The sequence below is a fragment of the Stenella coeruleoalba genome (genome assembly GCF_951394435.1).
Source record: "Stenella coeruleoalba genome assembly, chromosome: X".
NCBI lineage: Eukaryota > Metazoa > Chordata > Mammalia > Artiodactyla > Delphinidae > Stenella > Stenella coeruleoalba.
The window spans coordinates 52,431,562-52,458,455 of record NC_137152.1 but is presented as its reverse complement, the minus strand read 5'-3'; the positions used below and the strand labels follow the sequence as shown (position 1 = coordinate 52,458,455).

The 26,894-nt window shown below is 38.2% G+C and overlaps 1 protein-coding gene across 4 annotated transcripts in view; it reads left to right on the top strand.

The window, feature by feature from the left end:
* The window catches only part of OPHN1 (oligophrenin 1), a 599,351-nt gene that overhangs the window by 325,362 nt on the left and 247,095 nt on the right, over window positions 1-26,894 (top strand). For all 4 annotated transcript variants that reach the window (XM_079910490.1, XM_079910489.1, XM_079910488.1 and 1 more), the window contains exons 6-9: window positions 2,597-2,698; window positions 20,157-20,267; window positions 22,868-22,972; window positions 24,790-24,919. In XM_079910490.1, the coding sequence (XP_079766616.1) occupies window positions 2,597-2,698; window positions 20,157-20,267; window positions 22,868-22,972; window positions 24,790-24,919 (448 nt within the window). The remainder of the gene's footprint in view (window positions 1-2,596; window positions 2,699-20,156; window positions 20,268-22,867; window positions 22,973-24,789; window positions 24,920-26,894) is intronic.

The window sequence follows — 26,894 nt, the reverse complement described above, 5'->3', positions numbered from 1 at the left end:
CCCACGCACCTATGGTCGACTAATCTATGACAAAGGAGGCAAGGATATACAATGGAGAAAAGACAGTGTCTTCACTAAGCAGTGCTGGGAAAATGGACAGCTACATGGAAAAGAATTAAGGTAGGGGCTTCCCTGGTGGCGCAGTGGTTGAGAGTCTGCCTGCCGATGCAGGGGACGTGGGTTCCTGCCCCGGTCCGGGAAGATCCCACATGCCACGGAGCAGCTGGGCCCGTGAGCCATGGCCGCTGAACCTGCGTGTCTGGAGCCTGAGCTCCACAACAGGAAAGGCCACAACAGTGAGACGCCTGTGTACCACAAAAAAAAAAAAAAAAATTAAGTTAGAACACTCCCTAACACCATACACAAAAATAAACTCAAAATGGCTTAGAGACCTAAATGTAAGACCGGACACTATAAAACTCTTAGAGGAAAACATAGGAAGAACACTCTTTGACATAAATAACAGCAAGATCTTTTTTGATCCACCTCGTAGAGTAATGGAAATAAAAATATAAATAAAGAAATGGGACCTAATGAAACTTCAGAGCTTTTTCAGAGCAAAGGAAACCATAAACAAGATGAAAAGACAACCCTCAGATTGGGAGAAAATATTTGCCACCAAATTAATGGACAAAGGATTAATCTCCAAAATATATAAACAGCTCATGGAGCTCAATATTAAAAAAAACAAAAAACAAATCCAAAAATGGGCAGCAGACCTAAATAGACATTTCTCCAAAGAAGACATACAGATTGCCAAGTAGCTCATGAAAAGCTGCTCAACATCACTAATTATTAGAGAAATGCAAATCAAAACTACAATGAGATATCACCTCACACCAGTTAGAATGGGAATCATCAGAATATCTACAAACAACAAATGCTGGAGAGGGTGTGGAGAAAAGGGTACCCTCTTGCACTGTTGGTGGGAATGTAAATTGATACAGCCACTATGGAGAACAGTGTGGAGGTTCCTTAAAAAAACTAAAAATAGAATTACCTTATGACCCAGCAATCCCACTACTGGTCATATACCCAGAGAAAACCATAATTCAAAGAGACACATGCACCCAATGTTCATTGCAGCACCATTTGCAATAGCCAGGTCATGAGTGCAACCTAAATGCCCATCGACAGACTATAGAAGATGGATATAGAAGATGTGGTACATATATACAATGGAATATTACTCAGCCATAAAAAGGAACAATATTGTGTCATTTGTAGAGACGTGGATGGATCTAGAGACTGTCATACAGTGTTAAGTAAGAGAGAGAAAAACAAATATCGTGTATTAACCCATATTTGTGGAACCTAGAAAAATTGTACAGATGAGCCGGTTTGCAGGGGGCATAAATAGAGGCACAGATGTAGAGAACAAACTTATGGACACCAAGCGGAGAAAGTGACGGGAGGGTGTTGGTGTGGTGAATTGGGAGATTGGGATTGACATATATACAGTAATATGTATAAAATGGATAACTAATAAGAACCTGCTGTAGAAAAATTAAATATATAAGATTCAAAAATTCAAAAAAAATAGTAAGTACCTAATGTCCTGCCTGGCCTGATGTATGCCTCAGTTAATGTTAGCTTCCTCTTTTACTTTTTTCCCTCTGGTGAAAAGCACATTCCTTACAGATCAGAGGTCCCTCAGTTCTGTGCTGGCTTCTTGCCCAGCAGCAGATTGCCTGTAGAAATAAACCATGGGTGAGGTATTTTTTTCTTTCTGTCTATGTGTTCCCCGTGCTGCTTCTTCGAATACCTGGCACACTGTAGGGGCTCAGTGAGTTTAGATTTCATATGTGACAACACAAGCCTTTTACGTGAATTTCTCAACGTGGTGCTGAGAGGATTGCCGAATGTCAGCCTTAATCTGTGACAAACTAGTATTCTTAGTGCTCCTTTGGAGACTGTGTGATTTCTTATTGTGCTGAGAGGCAGAGAGCTTAATTAAATTTCATACTTGAAGAGAGTGACGACTGAGTACTCCATCCTTCATAAGGCTTTTCAACTCTTTATTTTCAGTTAAACCTTCTGGGATTTTTTCCTCATCTTTAACATCATCTTTTAATATGCAATACTCAAATGCTTGAACAATATCAAAGAACTCCTCATTCACAGAGGCAGTCTTAGGTTCCAATTGCCTTGGAGATATTTTACTTAGTATTTGGCTGTCTAAATGCACTGTAGATTAACATTTAAAAGGTATATTCACTGTTCACTATTGTGTTCCTTCTTTGTCCTTTAAAAAATTAATGTAGTTAATGAATGTGAAAAATATTGAGAAGAGAAGGTAACCTGCACACAGGTGTGTTTTAAGTGCCATTCTCTGAGCAGCAGCTCCCAGAGCCTTTAGCTATACCAATAGGAACTACCCTTTGTGTAGTTGGAATTTTTCAAGGTTATGTTTGAGGAAGCCGAAATTACTGAGACCAATGCAGAAATTAATTCTCTCTTGCCTTTTTTTTTTCCTTACTGGGAACTAGAGAGATTGACCACATGAAACCTGACACTGTGTTATGCATTCTCATTTCTGAGCAGACTGAACTAAAATTGTAGACATGTTAATCTGTGCCTTCTCTCCCTCCTCTAGGAGCGGAAAAAGAAATTTGAAAAGGATGGAGAGAGGTTTTATTCCTTGCTGGATCGGCACTTACATTTGTCTTCCAAAAAGAAAGAATCTCAGTTACAAGAGGTATGCTCAAACAGCCTGCCCTGCCTTCTATTGCCAGCTGTGCCTTGATACATGGCAACTTCCTATTGCAAGGCTTTCCTCATACCCTGCCTCAGCAGAGAACCATGTATAATAGTTGTGCTTGCAGATAAAACCATGGACAATGACTCAGGAGCCCTGAGTTCTCAAGCCACCTTCTCCACAAACTCACAGTTTGGATATTTCTTTTTTGTCCTCAGTTTCTCTATCTATCAAAGGAAGAGTGGTACTCAAAGATCTCTAGAGTCCTTTTCAGTTCTAAGTTTCTGATTCTAGATTACATATTAGGATAGAGTTAAACTAGCGCTGTATTTGATAGATCAGGAGTAGATCTACTTTTTTCCCATGAGATGTTCCAATGGTAGGGTTTGTTTTTTTTTCTTTTTGGTCCTACACTGGGACTACAGCTTATATGGCACTTCCACTGACTTCAGTTCAAAGAAGCCACTACTCAGTGAGTGCCTACCACATGCCAGGCACTATGCTGGTTGCAACAGGACTACAAAGACAGTAAGACGTACTTCCTGCTCTTCTGTAGCTTACAGTTAGGATGCTAAAATGAGAACACACATGACTCTTATATAAGTAGAATTTTTTTTACATAATGTAATGTGTATGTGGTGTCCTTGTAGGGATATGAAGGTATTTGGAGAATAAAAAACTTACATTTGGACGTGGAGAATTGCCTTTGTGGAAGAATGTTGCCCTTCTAAATTTGAGGTGGTAATGTGATTATATGTAAAGTGTTTGACAGATAGAAATATAGAAATGGACCTTTCAAGTGGAGGGCAGTGGCCCCAAGGATGGAAAACAATGTTTGGCTAAAGGTTTGACCAGAATTTGCATTACTATTGGAGGATAGTGGAGGGCAGTGGCCCCAAGGATGGAAAACAATGTTTGGCTAAAGGTTTGACCAGAATTTGCATTACTATTGGAGGATAGTGAAAGACAGGAAAGGATCAGGAAAGTTGTAGAGATACTGTGGTGTAGTAGGCTCAGGAGTTTGCTTTAATTCTGTTGACCGTGGAAGAATTATTGAAGGCCTTTGGTTGTGCAAGCAATATGAGTACAATTCTATTTTAGGAATCTTAAACTGGTTGAAGTTGTAGGATGAATTAAATCCGGGAGAGACGGGAAGCAAGAAAACCAGTTTAGGAAACTATTGCAATGATCTAGGGGAGAAGTTCTGAGTCAGAAAAAGTGGCACTGGGGAAGGGAAAAACAGGAATTAACTGATTAAGACTTATTTACTGGTAGAATGGATCTATGTTTTGGATAAAAGATCCAGTAAGAGATAGAGATATTGAATGTTCAAGTATAAAAAGAGATACCCAACTGAATGAAGTCATAGACACGAGCTTAGAAATCATCTTGTCCATGGTCACACAGACTGTGGCAAAGCTGAAACTCATCTCATGACACCTGATTTAGTGAGTATCCATCACAGAATGTGAGGTACTTGAAGGTGATGAGTCAAGAGACTCAGTGGTAGATGGAGTTAGTGTTGAAAGGTTGAAGGACTGCTTCTCTTCCATAAACTGGAATGAAGTACTAGTCTGGGGTCATCTGCCATTTTCCTCTTGCACAATTTTGCTTTCTTCCTTTTCCTTCTATTCTGTGCCAGGGTTCCTATGCAGAAAAGAGTTAACATAACTGGCCCAAGACTTCTATGCTTAGAAAAGTCTGCTTACAAGATTAGCTCTTTTTTTTTAACATCTTTATTGGAGTATAATTGCTTTACAATGGTGTGTTAGTTTCTGCTTTATAACAAAGTGAATCAGTTATACATATACATATGTTCCCATCTTGGCTGGTCTCTGGGAACTTGGTTGGTAAACAGTACCCTACACTGATATAAAAGTTTCCCTAAGTGGTAAGAGTGACTCCTTGTGCCTAGACTGCCTGTACAAACCATGTGGTTTATACTAAACACCTTATTTTCTTCTGGGAGTCGAGAAGTTTGGTACATGCTCAGCAGAGGGAGCCTGTGTACAGCAATCAATTTAATACCTAGGGCACTTAGTATCTAATGAGCTTCTCTGGTACACAGCATTTCATGTGTTGTCATAACTTGTTGCTGGAGGAATTAAGTATTTCCTGTGTGACTGCACTAAGAGAGAACTCTTGGAAGCTTGAACCTAGCTTTCGCTGGACTTCATCCCATGCATCTTTTCTCTTTGCTGATTTTGCTTTGTATCCTTTCACAGAAATAAATCTTAACCATGTGTATGACTATATGTGGAGTCCTTTGAGTCCTCCTAGAGAATTACTGAACCTGTGGGTTTTAGAAGCCCAGACACAGTCCAAACTTTATTCTTTTAGAGCCTTTTGCAATGAAAGCTTCTAGCGTGTCCTAGCAGTTTGGTGCTGTATCTAGATGTCCCTGGTGGCTTTTCTAATGAGCAAGAATGCAGCCTTTGTGTTTGTCTAATCAAAACAAAGCTGGGGGACCTTGGATCACTCACTTCTTTTTTAATATTGAGACTATTTTTAGAGCAGTTTTAGATTTAAAGAAAAATTGAATGATAAGTACAGACAGTTCTCATATATTCTTAATCCCCTGCATACAGTTACCCCTATTATTAACATTTGCGAGATACATTTGATACAGTTGATGAGCCAATGCATTGCACATTCTATAGATTTTGATAAGTGTATAATGACATGAATCCATCATTACACTATCATACAACATAGTTTCACTGCCCTAAAGATCCCTAGGCACCACCTGTTCATCACTTCCTCGTTCCATACCCCGGCTGACCCCTGGTAGCCAGTGATCTCTTTATGGTTTCCATATTATTGCTTATTCCAGAATGTCATATAGTTGGAATTATATAGCATGTAGCCTTTTCAGGTTGGCTCCTTTCACTTAGAAATGTGCATTTAAGGTTCTTCTGTGTCTTTTCACAGCTTGATAGCCCATTTCTTTTTAGCACTGACTAATATTTCATTGTGTGGATGTATTACAATTTGTTTACCTATTCACCTATCAAAGGACATCTTGGAATCCTCCAAATTTTGTCAACTACTATTAAAGCTGCTATAAACATTTGTGTGCAGGTTTTGTGTATATAACTTTTCAAATAATTCAGTTAAATATCAAAGACCACAATTACTCAACTGCATGGTAAAAGTATATTTTGCTTTTTAAGAAACTGCCAAATTATCTTCCAAGGTGGCTGTACTATTTTTTTATTTCTGCCATCAGTGAATGAGAGTTCTTCTCGCTCCACACTATAGCCAGCCTTTGATGTTGTCTATGTTTTGGATTTTAGCCATTCTAGTAGGTGTGTAGTGATACCTCATTACTTTTATAATTTGCATTTTCTTAATGCCGTGTGTTGCAGAATATCTTTTTATATGCCATCTGTAGATCTTCTTTGGTGAGGTGTCTGTTCAGATCTTTTGCCCGTTTTCAGTTGGGTTTGTTTTCATATTATTGTATCTTAAAAGCTATTTGTATATTTTAGATACCTGTCCTTTATCAGATATGTTTTACAAAGATTTTTTTCCAGTCTGTGGCTTATCTTTTCACTCAACAGAATTTTTCACAGAGCAGAAGTTTGTAATTTTAATGAAATTAAACTTATCAGTATTCTCTTTCATGGATCATGCTTTTGGTGTTATATCTAAATCGTCATCACCAAATCCAAGGTCACCTAAAATATCTCTTATGTTATTTTCTAGGAGTTTTATAGTTTTGTGTTTTACATTTACTTCTATAATCCATTTTGAGTTAATTATTATGCAAGGTGTAAGGTCTGTCTCTAGATTCTTTTTTTTTTTTTTTTTTGGCATGGGGATATACAGTTGTTCCAGCACCATTTTTTGAAAAGACTATCATTTCTCTATTGAATTTTCCTAGATCCTTTGTCAAAGATCAGTTGAATATGTTTATGTGGATTTATTTTAGGCTCTCAATTCCATTCCATTGATCTATTTGTTTTTTTCTTTCACCAATACCATACTGTTCTGATTACTATAACTTACCAGTAATTTGAAGTCAGATAGTGTCAATATTTTGATTTGTTTTTCTCCCTCAGTATTGTGTTGGCTATTCTGGATATTTTTGCCTCTCCATATAAATTTTAGAATCACTTTGTTGATATCTAGAAAATAGCCTGCAGGGATTTTGAATTGGACTACATTGAATCTATAGATCAAGTTGTGAAGAACAGACATGTTGATAATATTGTCTTCCTATATTTATACGTGGACTATCTCTCCATTTATTTAGATCTTTGACTTAATTCATTAGAGTTTTGTAGTATTCATCAATGTATCTTGTACATATTTTTTTATTTATACCTAAATACTTCATTTTTTTCTTCTAATGTAAATGATACTGTGTTTTAAATTTCAAATTCTGAATGTTCAGCGTTAGCATATAAGAAAACAATTGACTATTGTATATTAACCTTGTATCCTGAAATTGTGCTATAGTTCATTAATAGTTCCAAGAGATTTTTGTATATTCTTTAGGGCTGTCTACATACATAATTGTGTCATGTGCAAAAAAGGACAGTGTTAGTTCTTCTTTCCCAATGTATATACCTTTTATTTCATTTTCTTGTCTTATTGCAATAGCTTGGAATTCCAATATGATTTTCATAGTTATTCCTAATCTTAGAGGCAAAGCATCTAGTGTCTCACCATTAGGTATGATGTTAGCTGCAGGATTATTGCAGATGTTCTTTATCAAGTTGAGGAAATTCCCATATATTCCTAGTTTGCTGAGAGTTTTTATCATGAATGAATGTGTGTTGGATTTTGTCAGACGCTTTTTCTACGTCTCTTCGATCATATTATTTTTCTTCTTTAACCTCTTGATGTGATTAATTACATCAACTGATTTTTGAATGTTGAACCAGCCTTGCATTCCTGGAATAAATCCCACGTGGTCCTGGTCTATAATTATTTTACACCTTGTTGCATTTGATTTGCTAATATTTTGTTGAGAATATTTGCCTCGATGTTCATGAGAGAGATTGGTTGTACTTCTTCTGTATTGTAATATCTCTGTCTGGTTTTGATAACAGGGTCATGTTGGCCTTAGAGAATGAGTTAGGAAATATTCCCTCTGCTTCTATTTTCTGGAAGAGAGTGTAGAATTTAGTATCATTTCTTCCTTAAAATGTCAGGTAGAATTCACCAGTGAACCCAGCTGGGCCTAGTGCTTTGTTTTTTGGAAGGCTATTAATTATTGATTCAGTTCCTATGTGCTGCTTTCACTGAATCCCACAAATATTAAATTGTATTTTCATTTTCATTTGAAAATACTTTTTAATTTTTCTTAAGGACTCCTCCTTGACCCATGTGTCATTTAGAAATGTGCTGATTAATCTCCAAGTATTTTGGTGTGTTCCAGCTATTTCTGGTTTTTGATTTCTGTGTAATTTAACTGTGATCTGAGAGCATACTTTGTATGATTCCTGTTCTTTTAAATTTGTTCAGATGTATGTCCCAGAATGTGATTGATCTTGGTGATTCTTTTGTGTTAGCTTGAAAATAAGCTGTTGTTGGATGAAGTGTTCTATAGATGTTGATTACATCTACTTGCTGATGGGGTGTTCAGTTCAATTATGTCTTCATTAGCATACCTCAGAAATATTGTGGGTTTGGCTACAGACCACTGCAATAAAGTGAATATTGCAATATAATGAGTCACATGATTTTTTTGTTTCCCAATGCATGTAAAAGTTATCTTTACATTATCCTGTAGACTGTTGAGTGAGCAATAGCATTATATTTTTTAAAATGTACATACATTAATTTAAAAATATTTTATTGCTAAAAATTGCTAACTATCATCAGTCAATGCAGTGTTGCCATAAACCTTCAATTTGTAAAAAACACAATATTTGCAAAGCACAATAAAATGAAGCACAATAAAATGAGGTATACCTGTACTGATTTTCTGCTTCTTTGATCTGTCAACTATTGGTAAAGGAATGGTGAAGTCTCCAACTCTTAATAGTAGACTCATCTATTTCTCCTTGCATTTCTATCAGATCTTGCCTCACGTGTTTTGATGTTCTGTTATACATAATAAGGGTTGATATATATTCCTTCAGAATTGACCTATTTATTATTATGTTATGCCCCTTTTTTTTCCTGATAGCTTTCAATTCTCTGAAGTCTCCTTTTTTGGAAATTAATATAGCTACTCCAGCTTTCTTTTGATTTTTGTTGGCATGGAATATTTCTTCATACCTTTACTCTGAAAAATGTTTAAATTTTTAAAATTATTTTTTAATTGAAGTATGGTTGATTTACAATATTATATTAGTTTCTGGTGTACAACATAATGATTCAGAATGTTTAAAGTTCTACTCCATTTAAAGTCATTACAAAATAATGGCTATATTTCCCTGTGATGTACAGTATATCCTTGTTGCTTATTTATTTTATACATAGCAGTTTGTGTCTCTTAATTCCATACCCCTATATTGCCCCTCCCCCTTTCCTGCTCCCCACTGGTAACCACTAGTTTGTTCTCTATATTAGTGAGTTTGTTTCTGTATTGTTATATACATCTGTTTATTTTATTTTTTAGATTCCACATATAAGTGATAACATAGAGTATTTGTCTTTCTCTGACTTATTTCACTAAGCATAAAACTGTCTAGGTCCATCCATGTTGTGGCAAATGGCAGAATTTCATCCTTTTTTATGGCTGAGTAATATTCCATTGTGTGTGTGTGTGTGTGTGTGTGTGTGTGTGTGTGTGTGTGTGTGTGTGTGTATCACATCTTATTTATTCTTTCTTCTTCTGTTGATGGACACTCAGTTTGCTTCCATATCTTGATAGTTGTAAATAATGTTGTTATCAATGTTGTGGTAGATGTATCTTTCTTTTTCTTCTTTTTTTTTTTTAACATCTTTATTGGGGTATAATTGCTTTACAATGGTGTGTTAGTTTCTGCTTTTTTTTTTCATAGTTTCTGCTTTATAACAAAGTGAATCAGTCATACATAAACATATGTTCCCATATGTCTTCCCTCTTGCGTCTCCCTCCCTCCTACCCTCCCTATCCCACCCCTCCAGGCTGTCACAAAGCACCGAGCCAATATCCCTGTGCCATGCGGCCGCTTCCCACTAGCTATCTACCTTACTACGTTTTTTAGTGTGTATATGCCGATGACTCTCTCTCGCCCTGTCGCAGCTCACCCTTCGCCCTCCCCATAACCTCAAGTCCATTCTCTAGGAGGTCTGCGTCTTTATTCCTGCCTTACCCCTAGGTTCTTCATGACATTTTTTTTCTTAAATTCCATATATATGTGTTAGCATATGGTATTTGTCTTTTTCTTTCTGACTTACTTCACTCTGTATGACAGACTCTAGGTCTATCCACCTCATTACAAATAGCTCAATTTTGTTTCCTTTTATGGCTGAGTAATATTCCATTGTATATATGTGCCACATCTTCTTTATCCATTCATCCAGTGATGGACACTTAGGTTGATTCCATCTCCGGGCTATTGTGAATAGAGCTGCAATGAACATTTTGGTACATGACTCTTTTTGACTTTTGGTTTTCTCAGGGTATATGCCCAGTAGTGGGATTGCTGGGTCATATGGTAGTTCTATTTGTAGTTTTTTAAGGAACCTCCATACTGTTCTCCATAGTGGCTGAACCAATTCACTTTCCCACCAGCAGTGCAAGAGTGGTCCCTTTTCTCCACACCCTCTCCAGCATTTATCGTTTCTAGATTTTTTCATGATGGCCATTCTGACTGGTGTGAGATGATATCTCATTGTAGTTTTGATTTGCATTTCTCTAATGATTAATGATGTTGAGCATTCTTTCATGTGTTTGTTGGCAGTCTGTATATCTTCTTTGGAGAAATGTCTATTTAGGTCTTCTGCCCATTTTTGGATTGGGTTGTTTGTCTTTTTGTTATTGAGCTGCATGAGCTGCTTGTAAATTTTGGAGATTAATCCTTTGTCGGTTGCTTCATTTGCAAATATTTTCTCCCATTCTGAGGGTTGTCTTTTGGTCTTGTTTATGGTTTCCTTTGCTGTGCAAAAGCTTTGAAGTTTCATTAGGTCCCATTTGTTTATTTTTGTTTTTATTTCCATTACTCTAGGAGGTGGGTCAGAAAGGATCTTGCTGTGATTTATGTCATAGAGTGTTCTGCCTATGTTTTCCGCTAAGAGTTTGATAGTTTCTGGCCTTACATTTAGGTCTTTAATCCATTTTGAGCTTACTTTTGTGTATGGTGTTAGGGAGTGATCTAATCTCATACTTTTACATGTACCTGTCCAGTTTTCCCAGCACCACTTATTGAAGAGGCTGTCCTTTCTTCACTGTACATTCCTGCCACCTTTAGCAAAGATAAGGTGTCCATATGTGCATGGGTTTATCACTGGGCTTTCTATCCTGTTCCATTGATCTATCTTTCTGTTTTAGTGCCAGTATCATACCGTCTTGATAAATGTAGCTTTGTAGTATAGTCTGAATTCAGGGAGCCTGATTCCTCCAGTTCCTTCTTTCGTTCTCAAGATTGCTTTGGCTACCCGGGGTCTTTTGTGTTTCCATACAAATTGCAAAATTTTTTGTTCTAGTTCTGTGGAAAATGCCAGTGGTAGTTTGATAGGGATTGCATTGAATCTATCGATTGCCTTGGGTAGTAGAGTCATTTTCACAATGTTGATTCTTCCAATCCAAGAACATGGTATATCTCTCCATCTATTTGTATCATCTTTAATTTCTTTCATCAGTGTCTTATAATTTTCTGCATACAGGTCTTTTGTCTCCTTAGGTAGGTTTATTCCTAGATATTTTATTCTTTTTGTTGCAATGGTAAATGGGAGTGTTTTCTTGATTTCACTTTCAGATTTTTCATCATTAGTGTATAGGAATGCCAGAGATTTCTGTGCATTAATTTTGTATCCTGCCACTTTACCAAATTCATTGATTAGCTCTAGTAGTTTTCTGGTAGCATCTTTAGGATTCTCTATGTATAGGATCATGTCATCTGCAAACAGTGACAGCTTTACTTCTTCTTTTCCGATTTGGATTCCTTTTATTTCCTTTTCTTCTGATTGCTGTGGCTAAAACTTCCAAAACTATGTTGAATAAGAGTGGTGAGAGTGGGCAACCTTGTCTTGTTCCTGATCTTAGTGGAAATGCTTTCAGTTTTTCACCATTGAGGATGATGTTGGCCTTGGGTTTGTCATATATGGCCTTTAATATGTTGAGGAAAGTTCCATCTATGCCTACTTTCTGCAGGGTTTTTATCATAAATTGGTGTTGAATTTTGTCAAAAGCTTTCTCTGCATCTATTGAGATGATCATATGGTTTTTCTCCTTCAATTTGTTAATATGGTTTATCACATTGATATATTTGTGTATATTGAGGAATCCTTGCATTCCTGGAATAAACCCCACTTGATCATGGTGCATGATCCTTTTAATGTGCTGTTGGATTCTGTTTGCTAGTATTTTGTTGAGGATTTTTGCATCTATGTTCATCAGGGATATTGGCCTGTAGTTTTCTTTGTTTGTGACATTCTTGTCTGGTTTTGGTATCAAGGTGATGGTGGCCTCGTAGAAGGAGTTTGGGAGTGTTCCTCCCTCTGCTATATTTTGACAGAGTTTGAGAAGGATAGGTGTTAGCTCTTCTCTAAATGTTTGATAGAATTCGCCTGTGAAGCCATCTGGTCCTGGGCTTTTCTTTGTTGGAAGATTTTTAATCACAGTTTCAATTTCAGTGCTTGTGATTGGTCTGTTCATATTTTCTATTTCTTCCTGATTCAGTCTTGGTAGGTTGTGCATTTCTAAGAATTTGTCCATTTCTTCCAGATTGTCCATTTTATTGGCATAGAGTTGCTTGTAGTAATCTCTCATGATCTCTTTATTTCTGCAGTGTCAGTTGTTACCTCTCCTTTTTCATTTCTAATTCTATTGATTTGAGTCTTCTCCCTTTTTTTCTTGATCAGTCTGGCTAGTGGCTTATCTATTTTGTTTATCTTCTCAAAGAACCAGCTTTTAGTTTTATTGATCTTTGCTATTGTTTCCTTCATTTCTTTTTCATTTATTTCTGATCTCGTCTTTATGATTTCTTTCCTTCTACTAGCTTTGGGTTTTTTTTGTTCTTTTTTCTCTAATTGCTTGAGGTGCAAGGTTAGGTTGTTTATTCGAGATGTTTCCTGCTTCTTCAGGTGGGCTTGTATTGCTGTAAACGTCCCCCTTAGAACTGCTTTTGCTGCATCCCACAGGTTTTGGGTCGTTGTGTCTCCATTGTCATTTGTTTCTAGGTATTTTTTGATTTCCTCTTTGATTTCTTCAGTGATCACTTCATTGTTAAGTAGTGTATTGTTTAGCCTCCATGTGTTTGTATTTTTTTTTTTTTTTTTTTTTGCGGTACGCGAGCCTCTCACTGTTGTGGCCTCTCCCGTTGCGGAGCACAGGCTCCGGACGCGCAGGCTCAGTGGCCATGGCTCACGGGCCCCGCCGCTCCGCGGCATGTGGGATCCTCCCAGACCGGGGCGCGAACCCGTGTCGCCTACATCGGCAGGCGGACTCTCAACCGCTACGCCACCAGGGAAGCCCGTGTTTGTATTTTTTACAGATCTTTTCCTGTAATTGATATCCAGTCTCATGGCGTTGGGGTCAGAAAAGATACTTGATACAATTTCAATTTTCTTAAATTTGCCAAGGCTTGGTTTGGGACCCAAGATATGATCTATCCTGGTGAATGTTCCATGAGCACTTGAGAAAAATATGCATTCTGTTGTTTTTGGATGGAGTGTCCTATAAATATCAATTAAGTCCATCTTGTTTTATGTATCATTTAAAGCTTGTGTTTCCTTATTTATGTTCATTTTGGATGATCTGTCCATGGGTGAAAGTGGGGTGTTTAAGTCCCCTACTATGAATGTGTTACTGTCGATTTCCCCTTTTATGGCTGTTAGTATTTGCCTTATGTACTGAGGTGCTCCTATGTTGGGTGCATAAATATTTATAATTGTTATATCTTCTTCTTGGATCGATTCCTTGATCATTATGTAGTGTCCTTCTTTGTCTCTTTTAATAGTCCTTATTTTAAAGTCTATTTTGTCTGATATGAGAATTGCTACTCCAGCTTTCTTTTGGTTTCCATTTGCATGGAATATCTTTTTCCATCCCCTTACTTTCAGTCTGTATGTGTCTCTAGGTCTGAAGTGGGTCTCTTGTAGACAGCATATATAAGAGTCTTGTTTTTGTATCCATTCAGCTAATCTGTGTCTTTTGGTGGGAGCATTTATTCCATTTACATTTAAGGTAATTATCGATATGTATGTTCCTATTCCCATTTTCTAAATTGTTTTGGGTTCGTTATTATAGGTCTTTTCCTTCTCTTGTGTTTCTTGCCTAGAGAAGATCCTTTAGCATTTGTTGTAAAGCTGGTTTGTTGGTGCTGAACTCTCTCAGCTTTTGCTTGTCCGTAAAGGTTTTAATTTCTCCATCAAATCTGAATGAGATCCTTGCTGGGTAGAGTAGTCTTGGCTGCAGGTTCTTCTCCTTCATCACTTTCTGTATGTCCTGCCACTCCCTTCTGGCTTGTAGGGTTTCTGCTGAGAAATCAGCTGTTAACCTTATGGGGATTCCCTTATGTGTTATTTGTTGTTTTTCCCTTGCTGCTTTTAATATGCTTTCTTTGTATTTAATTTTTGACAGTTTGATTAATATGTGTCTTGGCGTATTTCTCCTTGGATTTATCCTGTATGGGACTCTCTGTGCTTCCTGGACTTGATTAACTATTTCCTTTCCCATATTAGGGAAGTTTTCAACTATAATCTCTTCAAATATTTTCTCAGTCCCTTTCTTTTTCTCTTCTTCTTCTGGAACCCCTATAATTCGAATGTTGGTGCGTTTAATGTTGTCCCAGAGGTCTCTGAGACTGTCCTCAGTTCTTTTCATTCTTTTTTCTTTATTCTGCTCTGCAGTAGTTATTTCCACTATTTTATCTTCCAGGTCACTTATCCGTTCTTCTGCCTCAGTTATTCTGCTATTGATCCCATCTAGAGTACTTTTAATTTCATTTATTGTGTTGTTCATCGTTGCTTGTTTCATCTTTATTTCTTCTAGGTCCTTGTTAACTGTTTCTTGCATTTTGTCCATTCTATTTCCAAGATTTCGGATCAACCTTACTATCATTATTCTGAATTCTTTTTCAGGTAGACTGCCTATTTCCTCTTCATTTGTTAGGTCTGGTGCATTTTTATCTTGCTCCTTTATCTGCTGTGTGTTTTTCTGTCTTCTCATTTTGCTTATCTTACTGTGTTTGGGGTCTCCTTTTTGCAGGCTGCAGGTTCGTAGTTCCCGCTGTTTTTGATGTCTGTCTCCAGTGGCTAAGGTTGGTTCAGAGGGTTGTGTAGGCTTCCTGGTGGAGGGGACTTGTGCCTGTGTTGTGGTGGATGAGGCTGGATCTTGTCTCTTTAGTGGGCAGGTTCACGTCTGGTGATGTGTTTTGGGGTGTCTGTGGCCTTATTATGTTTTTAGGCAGCCTCTCTGCTAATGGGTGGGGTTGTGTTCCTGTTTTGCTAGTTGTTTGGCATAGGGTGTCCAGCACTGTAGCTTGCTGGTCGTTGAGTTAAGCTGGGTGCTGGTGTTAAGATGGAGATCTCTGGGAGATTTTCGCCATTTGATATTATGTGGAGCTGGGAGGTCTCTTGTGGACCAGTGTCCTGAAGTTGGCTCTCCTACCTCAGAGGCAGAGCCCTGACTCCTGGCTGGAGCACCAAGGGCCTTTCATCCACACGGCTCAGAATAAAAGGGCGAAAAAGTAGAGGGAATTAGTAGAAGTATGAGGAAAGAAAGAAGGAAAGGAGGGAAGGAAGGAAGGAAGGAAGAAAGAAAGAAAGAAGCAAAGAAGGAAAGAAGGCAGGAAGGATAGAAAGGAGGGAGGAAGGAAGGAAGGAGGGAAAGAAGGAAAAAGACAGAAAGAAGATACAGTAAAAACAAAATAAAGTATAATAAATTTATTGAATTAAAAAATTCTTATTTAGAAAAAAAAAAGGGGACGGATAGAACCTTAGGACAAATGTTGGAAGCAAAGCTATACAGACAAAATCTTACACAGAAGCATACACATACACCCTCACTAAAAGAGGTGAAGGGGGAAAAATCATAAATCTTGCTGTCAGAGACCACCTCCTCAATTTGGGATGATTCGTTGTCTAAGGGAGGGAAGGAAGGAAGGAAAGAAAGAAAGAACGAAGGTAAAGTATAATAACGTTATTAAAGTTAAAATTGATTATTAAGAAAAAAATTTTAAGAAAAAACCATGGACGGATAGTACCCTAGGACAAATGGTGGAAGCAAGACTATACAGACAAGATCTCACACAGAAGCATACACATACACACTCACAAAAAGAGGAATAGGGAAAAAAATCATAGATCTTGCTCCTAAAGTCCACCTCCTTAATTTGGGATGATTGGTTGTCTATTCAGGTATTCCACAGATGCAGGGTATATCAAGTTGATTGTGGAGCTTTAATCCGCTGCTTCTGAGGCTGCTGGGAGAGATTTCCCTGTCTCTTCTTTGTTCTCACAGCTCACAGGGGCTCAGCTTTGGATTTGGCCCTGCCTCTGCGTGTAGGTCGCTGGAGGGCGTCTGTTTTTTGCTCAGACAGGACGGGGTTAAAGGAGCCACTGATTCGGGGCACTCAGGCCGGCGGGGAGGGAGGGGCACGGAGTGCGGGGCGGGCCTGCGGCGGCAAAGTCCGGCGTGACTTTGCACCAGCCTGAGGCCCGCCGTGCGTTCTCCCGGGGAAGTTGTCCCTGGATCCTGGGAACCTGGTAGTGGTGGGCTGCACAGGCTCCACGGAAGAGGGGTGTGGAGAGTGACCTGTGCTCGCACACAGGCCCCTTGGTGGCGGCAGCAGCAGCCTTAACGTCTCCCGCCCGCCTCTGGGTTTCGCGCTTTCAGCTGCGGCTCCCGCCCGTCTCTGGGGTTCGCGCTTTTAGCCGCGGCTCGCACCCGTCTCTGGAGTTCCTTTAAACAGCGTTCTTAAACCCCTCTCCTCACGCACTAGGAAACAAAGAGGGAAGAAAAAGTCTCTTGCCTCTTCGGCAGGTGCAGACTTTTCCCCGGACTCCCTCCCGGCTAGCTGTGGTGCACTAACCCCTTCACGCTATGTTCAAGCCGTCAACCCCAGTCCTCTCCCTGCACTCCGTCCTCAGCTCGCAGCCCCGCCCGCCCCGGCGGGTGAGCAGACAAGCCTCTTGGGCTGGTGAGTGCCGGTCGGCACCGATCCTCTGTGCGGGAATCTCCCCGCTTTGCCCTCTGCACCTGTTGCTGTGCACTCCTCCACGGCTTCGAAGCTCCCCCCTCCGCCTCCCGCAGTCTCCGCCCGCGAAGGGTCTTCCTAGTGTGTGGAAACTTTTCCTCCTTCACAGCTCCCTCCCACTGGTGCAGGTGCCGTCCCTATTCTTTTGTCTCTTTTTTTTCTTTTTTTCTGTTGCCCTACCCAGGCACGTGGGGAGTTTCTTGCCTTTTGGGAGGTCTGAGGTCTTCTGCCAGCCTTCAGTAGGTGTTCTGTAGGTGTTGTTCCACGTGTAGATGTATTTCTGCTGTATCTGTGGGGAGGAAGGTGATCTCCGCGTCTTACTCTTCCGCCATCTTCAAGGTCCCCCAGATGTATCTTTTTGAATTAGTGTTTTTGTTTTCGTTAGGTATATACCCTGCAATAGAATTGCTGGATTATATGGTAGTGGCAGCCTTCGGTCCAGTGTGGAGCTGTTACTTCAGGCAAATGATGCTGGAGTCTTCTCTTGGTTCAGGCTGGTGTGTGCACCTAGGTAGTCACAGGAAACTAGTCAGTGAGACACACAGTTTCAGTCGGCCCTTTCTGCCTTGCTTTAGGAGCAAGCAAGCATTCATGTGCTCCTCAGGAGCAGAATCCAGGCTTTCTGCAGCCTTTCTGATAGTCCCACTGGTCCTCTGACCAGCTAAGGGGGCTCGTCTTCCCTTTGTTGAGCCCCAGGGCTGTGGGGCCCAATATGTGGCTTGAACCACTCACTCCCCAAAGAGAATCCCCACCAGTGTAATCTCCCTTTTCCTCTGAGTCCCCTCCCAGGGGCATGAGTCCTGACCTGATTGCTTCTTTTCCCTATCTACCAAGTTCTGTGTGTGTCTTTCTTATAGCCTTAGTTGTACAGGAGTTTTTATGTTAGTCTCCAGTTAGTTTTCAGTGAGAATTATAGATATATTTTTGATGTGTTTATGGTGGGATGAACATACTCCTACTGTGCCATCTTGATTCAAGTCTCTTCATAACTTTACTTTTAATCTATCTTTGTCTTTTATATTTAAAGTGATGTCTTATACATAACATATAATTAACTCTTATTTTTTATGTGTCCTCACAGTCTCAGCTTTTTAATTGGTGTATTTAAAGTGATTATTGATATAGTTGGATAGATATCTACCATGTTTGTTACTGTTTTCTATTCATTGCCTCTGTTCTTTGTTCCTTTTTTTGTCTTCCATTCTTGTTCTGCATTCTCTTTTTTTCAATTGGAAATTGTAATATGATTCCATTTTTTGTCCTTTCTTAGCATATCAGTTGTACTTTTTAAAAAAAAAAAACTTTCTTCGAGGTTATCCTAGTGTTTTCAATATGCATTTACAGTTAAGCCATGTCTACTTTCAAATAACATTATTCTACTTCATTGGTAGTACAGGAACTTTATAACAGAGTATTTCCAATTTCTCCCTTGAGTCCCTGATAATATTGCTGTCATTCATTTCACTTTTTCATAATCTCTAATCACCAAATACATTGTTGCAATTATTATTTTGGACAAACTCTTATTTGTAAGATCAGTTAAGAATAAGAAAAATATAAGATTTTATTTTTATTTTACCTTCATTCATTGCTTCTCTAGTGCTCTTCTTTATGTTGGTACACATTTCTGACCTATGTCATTTTCTTTCTTAAGAACTATAACACTTCTTGGACTCAGAGTCTACTGGCAACCAAATCCTTCAGTTTTTGTGTTTTTTGTGAAATTGTTTAATTTTCCTTCACTTTTGGAAGATAATGTCACTGGATACAGAATTCTAAGTTTGTGATTTTTAAAAATTTCAATGCCTTAAACATTTTACTCTACTCTCCTCTTTTTGCATTTTTTTGAAAAAAGAGAAGTCTTATCCTTACTCCTCTTTGAGTAAGGTGTTTTTTTCTCTTGCTTCTTTCAAGATTTACTCTGTGCCTTTTACTTTCTGTACTTTCAATATGACATGCCTGCATGTAGATTTTTTGGTATTTATCCTGCTATTGTTCTCTGAGCTTCCTCAATCTGTTGTTTGTAACTATGTTTAACTTTAGAAGGTTTTCAGTCATCATTACTTTAAATATTTCTTCTGTTTCTCTCCTTCATTTCCTTCTGGCATTCCTAGTATGCATATCTTATACCTTTTATAATTGTCCAACATTTCTTGAATAATCTACTCTATCTTCTTTATTCCATTTTGTCTGCATTTCAGTTTTTGAAATTTCTATTGGCATATATTCAGTTCACTGATTCTTTCCTTAGCCTTGCCCAGTCTGTTGGTGAGCCCATTAAAGGCATTCTTTATTTTTGCTAGTGTTTTTGATTGCTATCATTTCCCTTTGATTATTTCTTCAAATTTTCATGTCTGCTTATATTATCCATCTGTTCTTGTGTATTGTCCTCTTTTCCATAACAGCCTTTAGCTGTAATCCCTGGTTCTATGATTTCACCATCCACCATCTCTGCCTTCTTTGAGTCTGATTCTGATGCTGATTCTTCAGACTGTGTTTGTTGGTTTGTTTTTCCTTTTTGCATGCCTTGTAATATTTTGTTGAAAGCTGAACATGATGCCCTGGGTAAAAGGAACTGAGGTAAAAAGGCCATTATTATGAGGTTTTATGCTTATCTGACTAGGATTTAGGCTGTGCTTAGTTTGCTGTAGCTGTTCTTGTCAGAGGCCAAAATTTCCTCTGGTATCTTTGTTTTTTGTCTTCCCTATTGTCTTTGGATTTCTTCAGAGAGATATTCTTAAATAAGGTTTGATACTGGTTACAGCAACAGGCTTCTACTTCTGGGCTTCTGCTCTGGCAAGCTTGGATTCTCCATATTCAACTCTCTATCCAATTTTTGAGGCAGTGGTTTTTCCTCTGACTTCAATGCTCTGTTGGTTCTAAGAAGAGTTGTTGATTCTCAGCTTAGCTTTTCCTTATATGAGGATGGTCACAATAACTTCCAAGCTTCTTACTTGTTAGGCCAGAAACTGGAAATCTTGCATCAGTCACTTTTTCTATCTTGGCTTTATGTTCCCTATCTGTAAAATAAAGGGATAAGATCACTGCTTGGTGGCACAATTCTCCTCCAGCCCTAACATTCTGTTGAATCCGTAAGAACTGACTTACATGAATGACTATGCTGTTATGTGACATTTGTTACCCTTCTTCTACAGGCAGACCTCCAGGTGGACAAGGAGAGACACAATTTCTTTGAGTCGTCCCTTGATTATGTTTATCAAATCCAGGAAGTTCAGGAGTCTAAGAAGTTCAATATTGTGGAGCCAGTAAGTTCTATCTGTTGATGAATGGTCTAAAAATATTTACCAAATCTCAGGTAAATGTGGAGAACTTTGATTATAAAATTGGAGTCTCCAAGAATATGAAGGATAGTCAGTGCTTAGTAATGAATGTCACAGAAGTAGACACACTGGCTTATGTTACTCTTGCTCTCTCACTAATATTCTCTCTCTCACTCTTCTTTTCCCTCCCCCACACTCCTTCCTCCCCCATTTCTCTCTATAGCTATGATTTTTTCTTTAGCTTTCTTTTCCTCCTCTCCTTCCTTCCCTTCCTTGATTTCTCTGTCACCTTTCATTTTACCTTGTTCTCCTCCCTTCCTTCCTCTCATACTTTCATAAGGTTTATGAATGTACTCATCATATCCCAGACACTGTTCTAGGAACTCATGTTCCTTGCATTCAGTGACTTCCCATTCTACTATTTTTACTTCCATCTTTTGAAAATTTTTCTAATTAAATAGCCTTAATTTATTATAAAAGATGACGGGCTGTGGTTTGACAACTATGTTGAATTTTAACAACTTTCTTTTTTATTATAAAATAATGTAGAAAACAATGTAAAAAACAATTGCAGAAAAGCTATAAAAACTTATATGTAGAACAAAACAAATACAACAAATCTCCCATACAGAGATGATCACTGTTAATATTGTGGCATTTTTCCTCCTAAATTCCCTATGTATCTGTTATATTCCTTTCTCTATCTATTGTGCATGTGTACTTGTAGAAGTGTGTACACATGTGCATGTGTGTTTACACATGTTACACATGAATATGTATATATCTGTGTACATGTGTATCTGTGCTCACAGTTGTATATATCTGCATATGTATATGTGCAAACAAGTATTTATTAATTTATCCAATAAGCATTTATTGAGCTTCTGTTATGTGCCAGGCACAGTGCTAAACACTGGGTATCCTATAGTGAAAAAGACAGACTCAGTTTCTGTCTTTATGAAGACTATACTTTCATGGGGTAGACAGAAGGGAAAGAAGGATACACATAAATAAAATAACTATAAGTTGTGATAAGGACTAAAACAAAGAACAAGAACAGACAGCTACTTTAGATCAAGTGGTCAAGGGGCACCTCTGAAAGTGTCATTTAAGATGAGATCTAAAGAAAGAGAAGATGAGGCAATGTGAATAATGGGGAAAGAACATTCCAGGCACAGAAAAACACATGTGCAAAGTCCGTAAGTTAGAAAAGAATGATGTGCTCAAGGAATGAAAAGATTAATGCCTTTAGATACTGGTGAGAGTGGCAGGAAACAATATCTGACAGGAAGGCATAGGATCTGTAAGCATGGTGAAGGGGTTAGGTTTTAGTCTAAGTATAGTAGAAAAATCACTGACGGGTATTAAATAGGATATGACATGCTGATTTTGTTGTGTGGAGAAGGACTTGGAAGTGGGCAACAGTGGGATTGAGGAAACCAGTTCGGAGGCTACTGCAGTGGTCTAGGCAAGCAAAAATGTTGCTTTGGGTTCAGATGGTGGTAGTAGAAACAGAAAAGAATGATTGGATTAGAGATATATTTTAGAAGCAAAACTGACAGGAATTACTGATTGATTAGATTGAGATGTGAGTGAAAGAAATCAGAATACTTTCTGGCTTGATTGACTGAGTGGGTGGTGGTGTCATTTCCTGAGATGGGAAACCTTGGAGAGAAACAGGAAGAATGTCTATATAACTGTGTGTGTGCTACACACACTCATATGCATTTAGATGTATGTGTACATATATATGTACATATATATAACTATATATGTATATATACATACGTGTATAGTACATAAATGTGTACATAGTTTTTATATGTTTATGTATATATAGTTTGTGTTTATGTACATATATACACACATATTTATGTGTTTGTATGTATATATGTGTGCACATATTTATATGTACTCACCTGTTTACTTTCTAAAAAGAACAGAGCAGTTTTTACTACTTCCTATTACACTCTACTATTACCAGCATTGAGCATTGCTTTTAAAATGTTTGTATTTGATAGATGAAGATTGTATTTTCTTTTGTTTTTATTTGTGTATATTTGATTTTTATTGGGGTTGAACATTTTAAACATTAAAAATATATTTTATTGATCATTTCTACGTCTTCTTCTGCAATGTCCCAACCCCTCCCTGAAACATTTCTAACTTGAAAATTGGTTTTCAAAAAAAATATCCTTGGATCTTTTAGCATTATGACAGTCTTCATTATGCCATTTAGCCATTTTAATTTATTGAGTACCTATTCTGTGCCATTCCTGAGGATATAAAGACACAGTCTATTCCCACATTATGTCCATATTGTCCACATTATGAATGGTTTTATATGCTATCTGAAAAGGGTATTGATGAATAAATTTGGTAATAGTTCTTATTTTGTAGATCTGAGTCCAGTGTTAATGTTTAACCTAATAAAAGAATAGCTATGTGTAGACCTGTTTGTGTTTGTGTTACTGCTTTTAACACTATACTCCACTGTGTGGAGTTTCTTTTTGTGCATCTATTTCCTTTATTTGATTAATGAGAAGGTGCTGGTGATAAAGTTATTTTTATACATTTTTCCCTAGGTCTTGGCCTTTCTTCATAGCCTCTTCATTTCCAACAGCTTGACCGTGGAGCTCACACAGGATTTCCTCCCATATAAACAGCAACTCCAGCTCAGTTTACAGAATGTGAGTTTACATGTGGGTTTCTTCACCTGTCTCTGCATTCCAATTGGATTTCAGCTCTAATATCTTGACCTTGGAGTTCTAGGTTATTACATCCCAGATAATTTGTCAGGACAGACTGGTATGGATCACAAATGTTTTAGTGTACTAGATTGTTCTTACTCTTCCAATTTCAGCTCTTCCCTGTGTTTGAGGCTGACCATTGTTCAAACCCACCCTTCTACCCACTGACGTGTCTATCTATCCAATATTTATTAAATGTTGCTAGTTTGTTATATCTCTCCCAGATCAGAAACCACCTATGCGCTTTTTAAAGCACAGGTCTTATGCTCCTTCCCTGCTAGTTAGTCAGGACACTCTCTTTGTAGGTTTTATTACCACAAATGCCCATTTTCCCCTCTTTTCCTTTTCTCACTACTTTTCTGATTACATTACTAGAGTTGAATAAATTATTTTTAAAGATTGTCTCCACCTTCTTTCCCATGCTGTTTCTTTTTTTTTTTTTTGCGGTACGCGGGCCTCTCACTGTTGTGGCCTCTCCCATTGCGGAGCACAGGCTCCGGACGCGCAGGCTCAGAGGCCATGGCTCACGAGCCTAGCTGCTCCACGGCACGTGCGATCTTCCCAGACCGGGCCACGAACCCGTGTCCCCTGCATTGGCAGGCAGACTCTCAACCACTGCGCCACCAGGGAAGCCCATCCCATGCTGTTTCTTATAGATGGGCATAGGCACACCCTTCCCTTCCTTGTCACATATATTATTTTTCTCATTTACTTATTTAACCCACATTTAACAAATACTTAGGTATGTAATGAGCATATACTCTGTGCCAGACATTGTAAAATGCACTGGACATACCATAATGAGGCATGTTAGTTTTTGCCTTCAAGGAATATATAGTCTCTTGGAGCCGAGAGATATAAACAGAGATATATCATAATTACTTATGAAAAGTGCTAAAATACAGTTAAGACCAAAAAAGTTAAAGCATAGAGAGTGGAATAATTGACTATCTGGTACAGTAAAAGAAGGCATCACTGAGTTAGTGACTTTGGACTTGTTACATTGCATAAAATTTATAGTTGTATTTTTAGATGGAAACGGTAAGTTGAAGTGGAAATAAACTTTACTTGGTTGTTTAGGAGAATGCTGATTTACAGGTATTGTTAATTCTTGTTTTTCTTTCTGGGTACTGTCTTTCACCAGAATGTGAGCGCCCCTCTCTTCTGCTGATTTACAAAATATTCCTATAACCAGGAATATTTAGTTGTGTACTTTTAAATATATTACTTCTTAACATTAGCTTTTGCTATTCATGGGCATGAAAACATAGGTTTTCCATTAACCTATGTTCAAAGAGAGCACCCTGTCATATCCTTTATTCTAATGGCCTGGATTTGATTCAGAGACAAGTAGGCAGTAGCTTTACTTGAGGCAGAATGTAGAAGTTGCCGTGATAATATTATCTTTGGGAACCTTCTTTATAGCCTCCCTTTTCGTAAGGCAGGGGTCAGTCTGATGCTCAGAATTCTTAGAGCCTTTATTTATTGGAGACTTTTGTCATTTTCATTAGAAAATGTCTCCCAGATGTGGTTTTATGGGTACATTGGTATTTATGTTTCCCTCTCCCATTTAGACTTTAGTACTGTTAAACTCCACTAAACTGTTTTCTAATTACTATGCCATTCAACATTTGTTTTTTGCTATGTTGTAGCACATGGTGAAAGCCAAGAAAACTCTGCACTGGGTCTCTGACCAGTGAATGCTTATTCATCATGATGGTGATGATGATAATGATTATGATGATAATGTCTTACAGACAAGAAATCATTTCTCCAGTACCCGAGAAGAGATGGAAGAACTTAAGAAAAGGATGAAAGAAGCTCCACAGACATGCAAACTTCCAGGACAGCCAACCATCGAAGGCTATCTCTATACACAAGAGAAATGTATGTGGGAATACAGGGATAGCTACTGGGTTTCAGTAGGCTGACACCAGCTGCCACTTGGCTTCTCCAAACTCCAGGCACCCATATAGTTCATAGACCCCTGCCAGCTATACCTATTTGGAGAGTAGTGTGGGAACAGAGAAAACAAAAAGGAAGGAGAAATTGGAGGAGGAGGTTAAGGATTTGTCTTACAAAGGCTGTGGGATGATAAGACCTAAGGTTTTCTCTGAGATTCAAAATGGGGATTGTTAATTGCTTAATCCTTTCAATGACTCTTTGGGGCTAAAAGGGAGGTAGGAGAAAGGAGACATAAAATAATACTTATTATACCTACTATATTCCAGGCATGGTGGTAAGTGCTTTAAATATACTACCTCATGAAATCTTTGAAACCACCTTATCATACCCATTTTACACATGAAGCCACCGAGGCTTAGAGAGATCACTAGTTGAAAGTCACCCAACTATCATGTATCAGGGCTAAGTGTAAATTCAGGTTTGGGAAATGCCAAAACCTATGCTCCTACAGCTATACCCTATACCTTCCACTGCCTTAGGATGATAAACTTGCCCTTAAAGCACTACACAACCATTGCGATTTCAGTGAGCAACACAGTTGTTCATTGCTAACCAAGGAAAATGGGTTAACTTATCTGGTCACTGAATATCGCAGAGGGTTCAAGCTTTTCTACCTCCTAAATAACATTATGTAAACCTGTATGTGCTATTTGATTTTCCTTTTGAACTATGACCCAATGTCCCCAAAGCCTGTGATTTCATTCCCTGACCAGAATTATTCTACCTGGTGAGTAGGCAAATGAGACTACCCAGAGGTTACCAGTGGCAAAACCCACTGAAATCCACAAAACATGGTATTTCAGCAGTGATATTATCATGCTTTTCATCCCTTAGAGCAACTCACTTTGATGGTTTTCAAAGATGTGTTCTTCTATTTGTCAGGTTCATCTCTTCAACTCTCCATTGCAGGATCTCTCAGTCTCAGTGGTATTGACATTTCAGGCTGGCTAATTCTTTGTTTCGAGCAGTTATCCTATGCATTATAAGGTGTTTAGAAGCATCTATAGCCTCTCCCCACTTTATTCTAATAGCACTTCCCAGGTGTGATAACCAAAAATGTCTCTAGACATTGCCAAATGTCCCCTGGGAGGCAAAATTGCCCCTACTTGAGAACCACTGTTATATTATAAGAGAGGCACAGAGTAATGAGTATGTAATCTTGGCTCTAATATCAACTAACTATGTGATCCTTCTACGCCCCAGTTTTCTAATTTGTTAAATGGATATGACATTCCTACTCAGTTGAATGTACGCTTACTAAGAATCCTTTTTGCCAAACAATATGCAATGCATTGGGGGTACAAAAAATGGATCAAGCTTGGTTTTTGCCCTCAAGAAGTTCACAGTCTGATTAAGACACAAGTATATCGAGAACTATAATGAAATGTGTTGAGCACTGCATTTGGGGCATATATCTAAGGGCTTCACTGAGGAAGTGATATATGAACTGAAACTTGAATTATGACTGGGAGTTTGACAGGTAAAGAAAATGGCAAAGAAAATTCCAGGTGTATACCACTGCATGAATAAAGGCACAGAGGTGTGTGAGGTTATAGTTTGTTTGTAGGGTCTTGGTTTTACAAGGACAGTCCTGGTTTATACTTGTTGTCCTGATATAATTAGTGATAGTGCCTTATTCACTCTTAAGTATGTCTTGAACTTGGTCTATATATTATATTGCCACCTATTTTTTTGGTAGCTGAATATAATTCCATGAGACAAGAGCATAGAGGTGAGGGTGGCAAAAGACAAAGTTGGAAAGGTAAATACGATCACATTATAAAAGGCTTTGTGAGCCAACCTAAGGAGTTTGTAGAGAGTGGGAAAGCCATGGGTGGTTTATAATAAAAAGAATGATATAAATAAACCTATAATTAAAAAAATATTTCTCTAACAA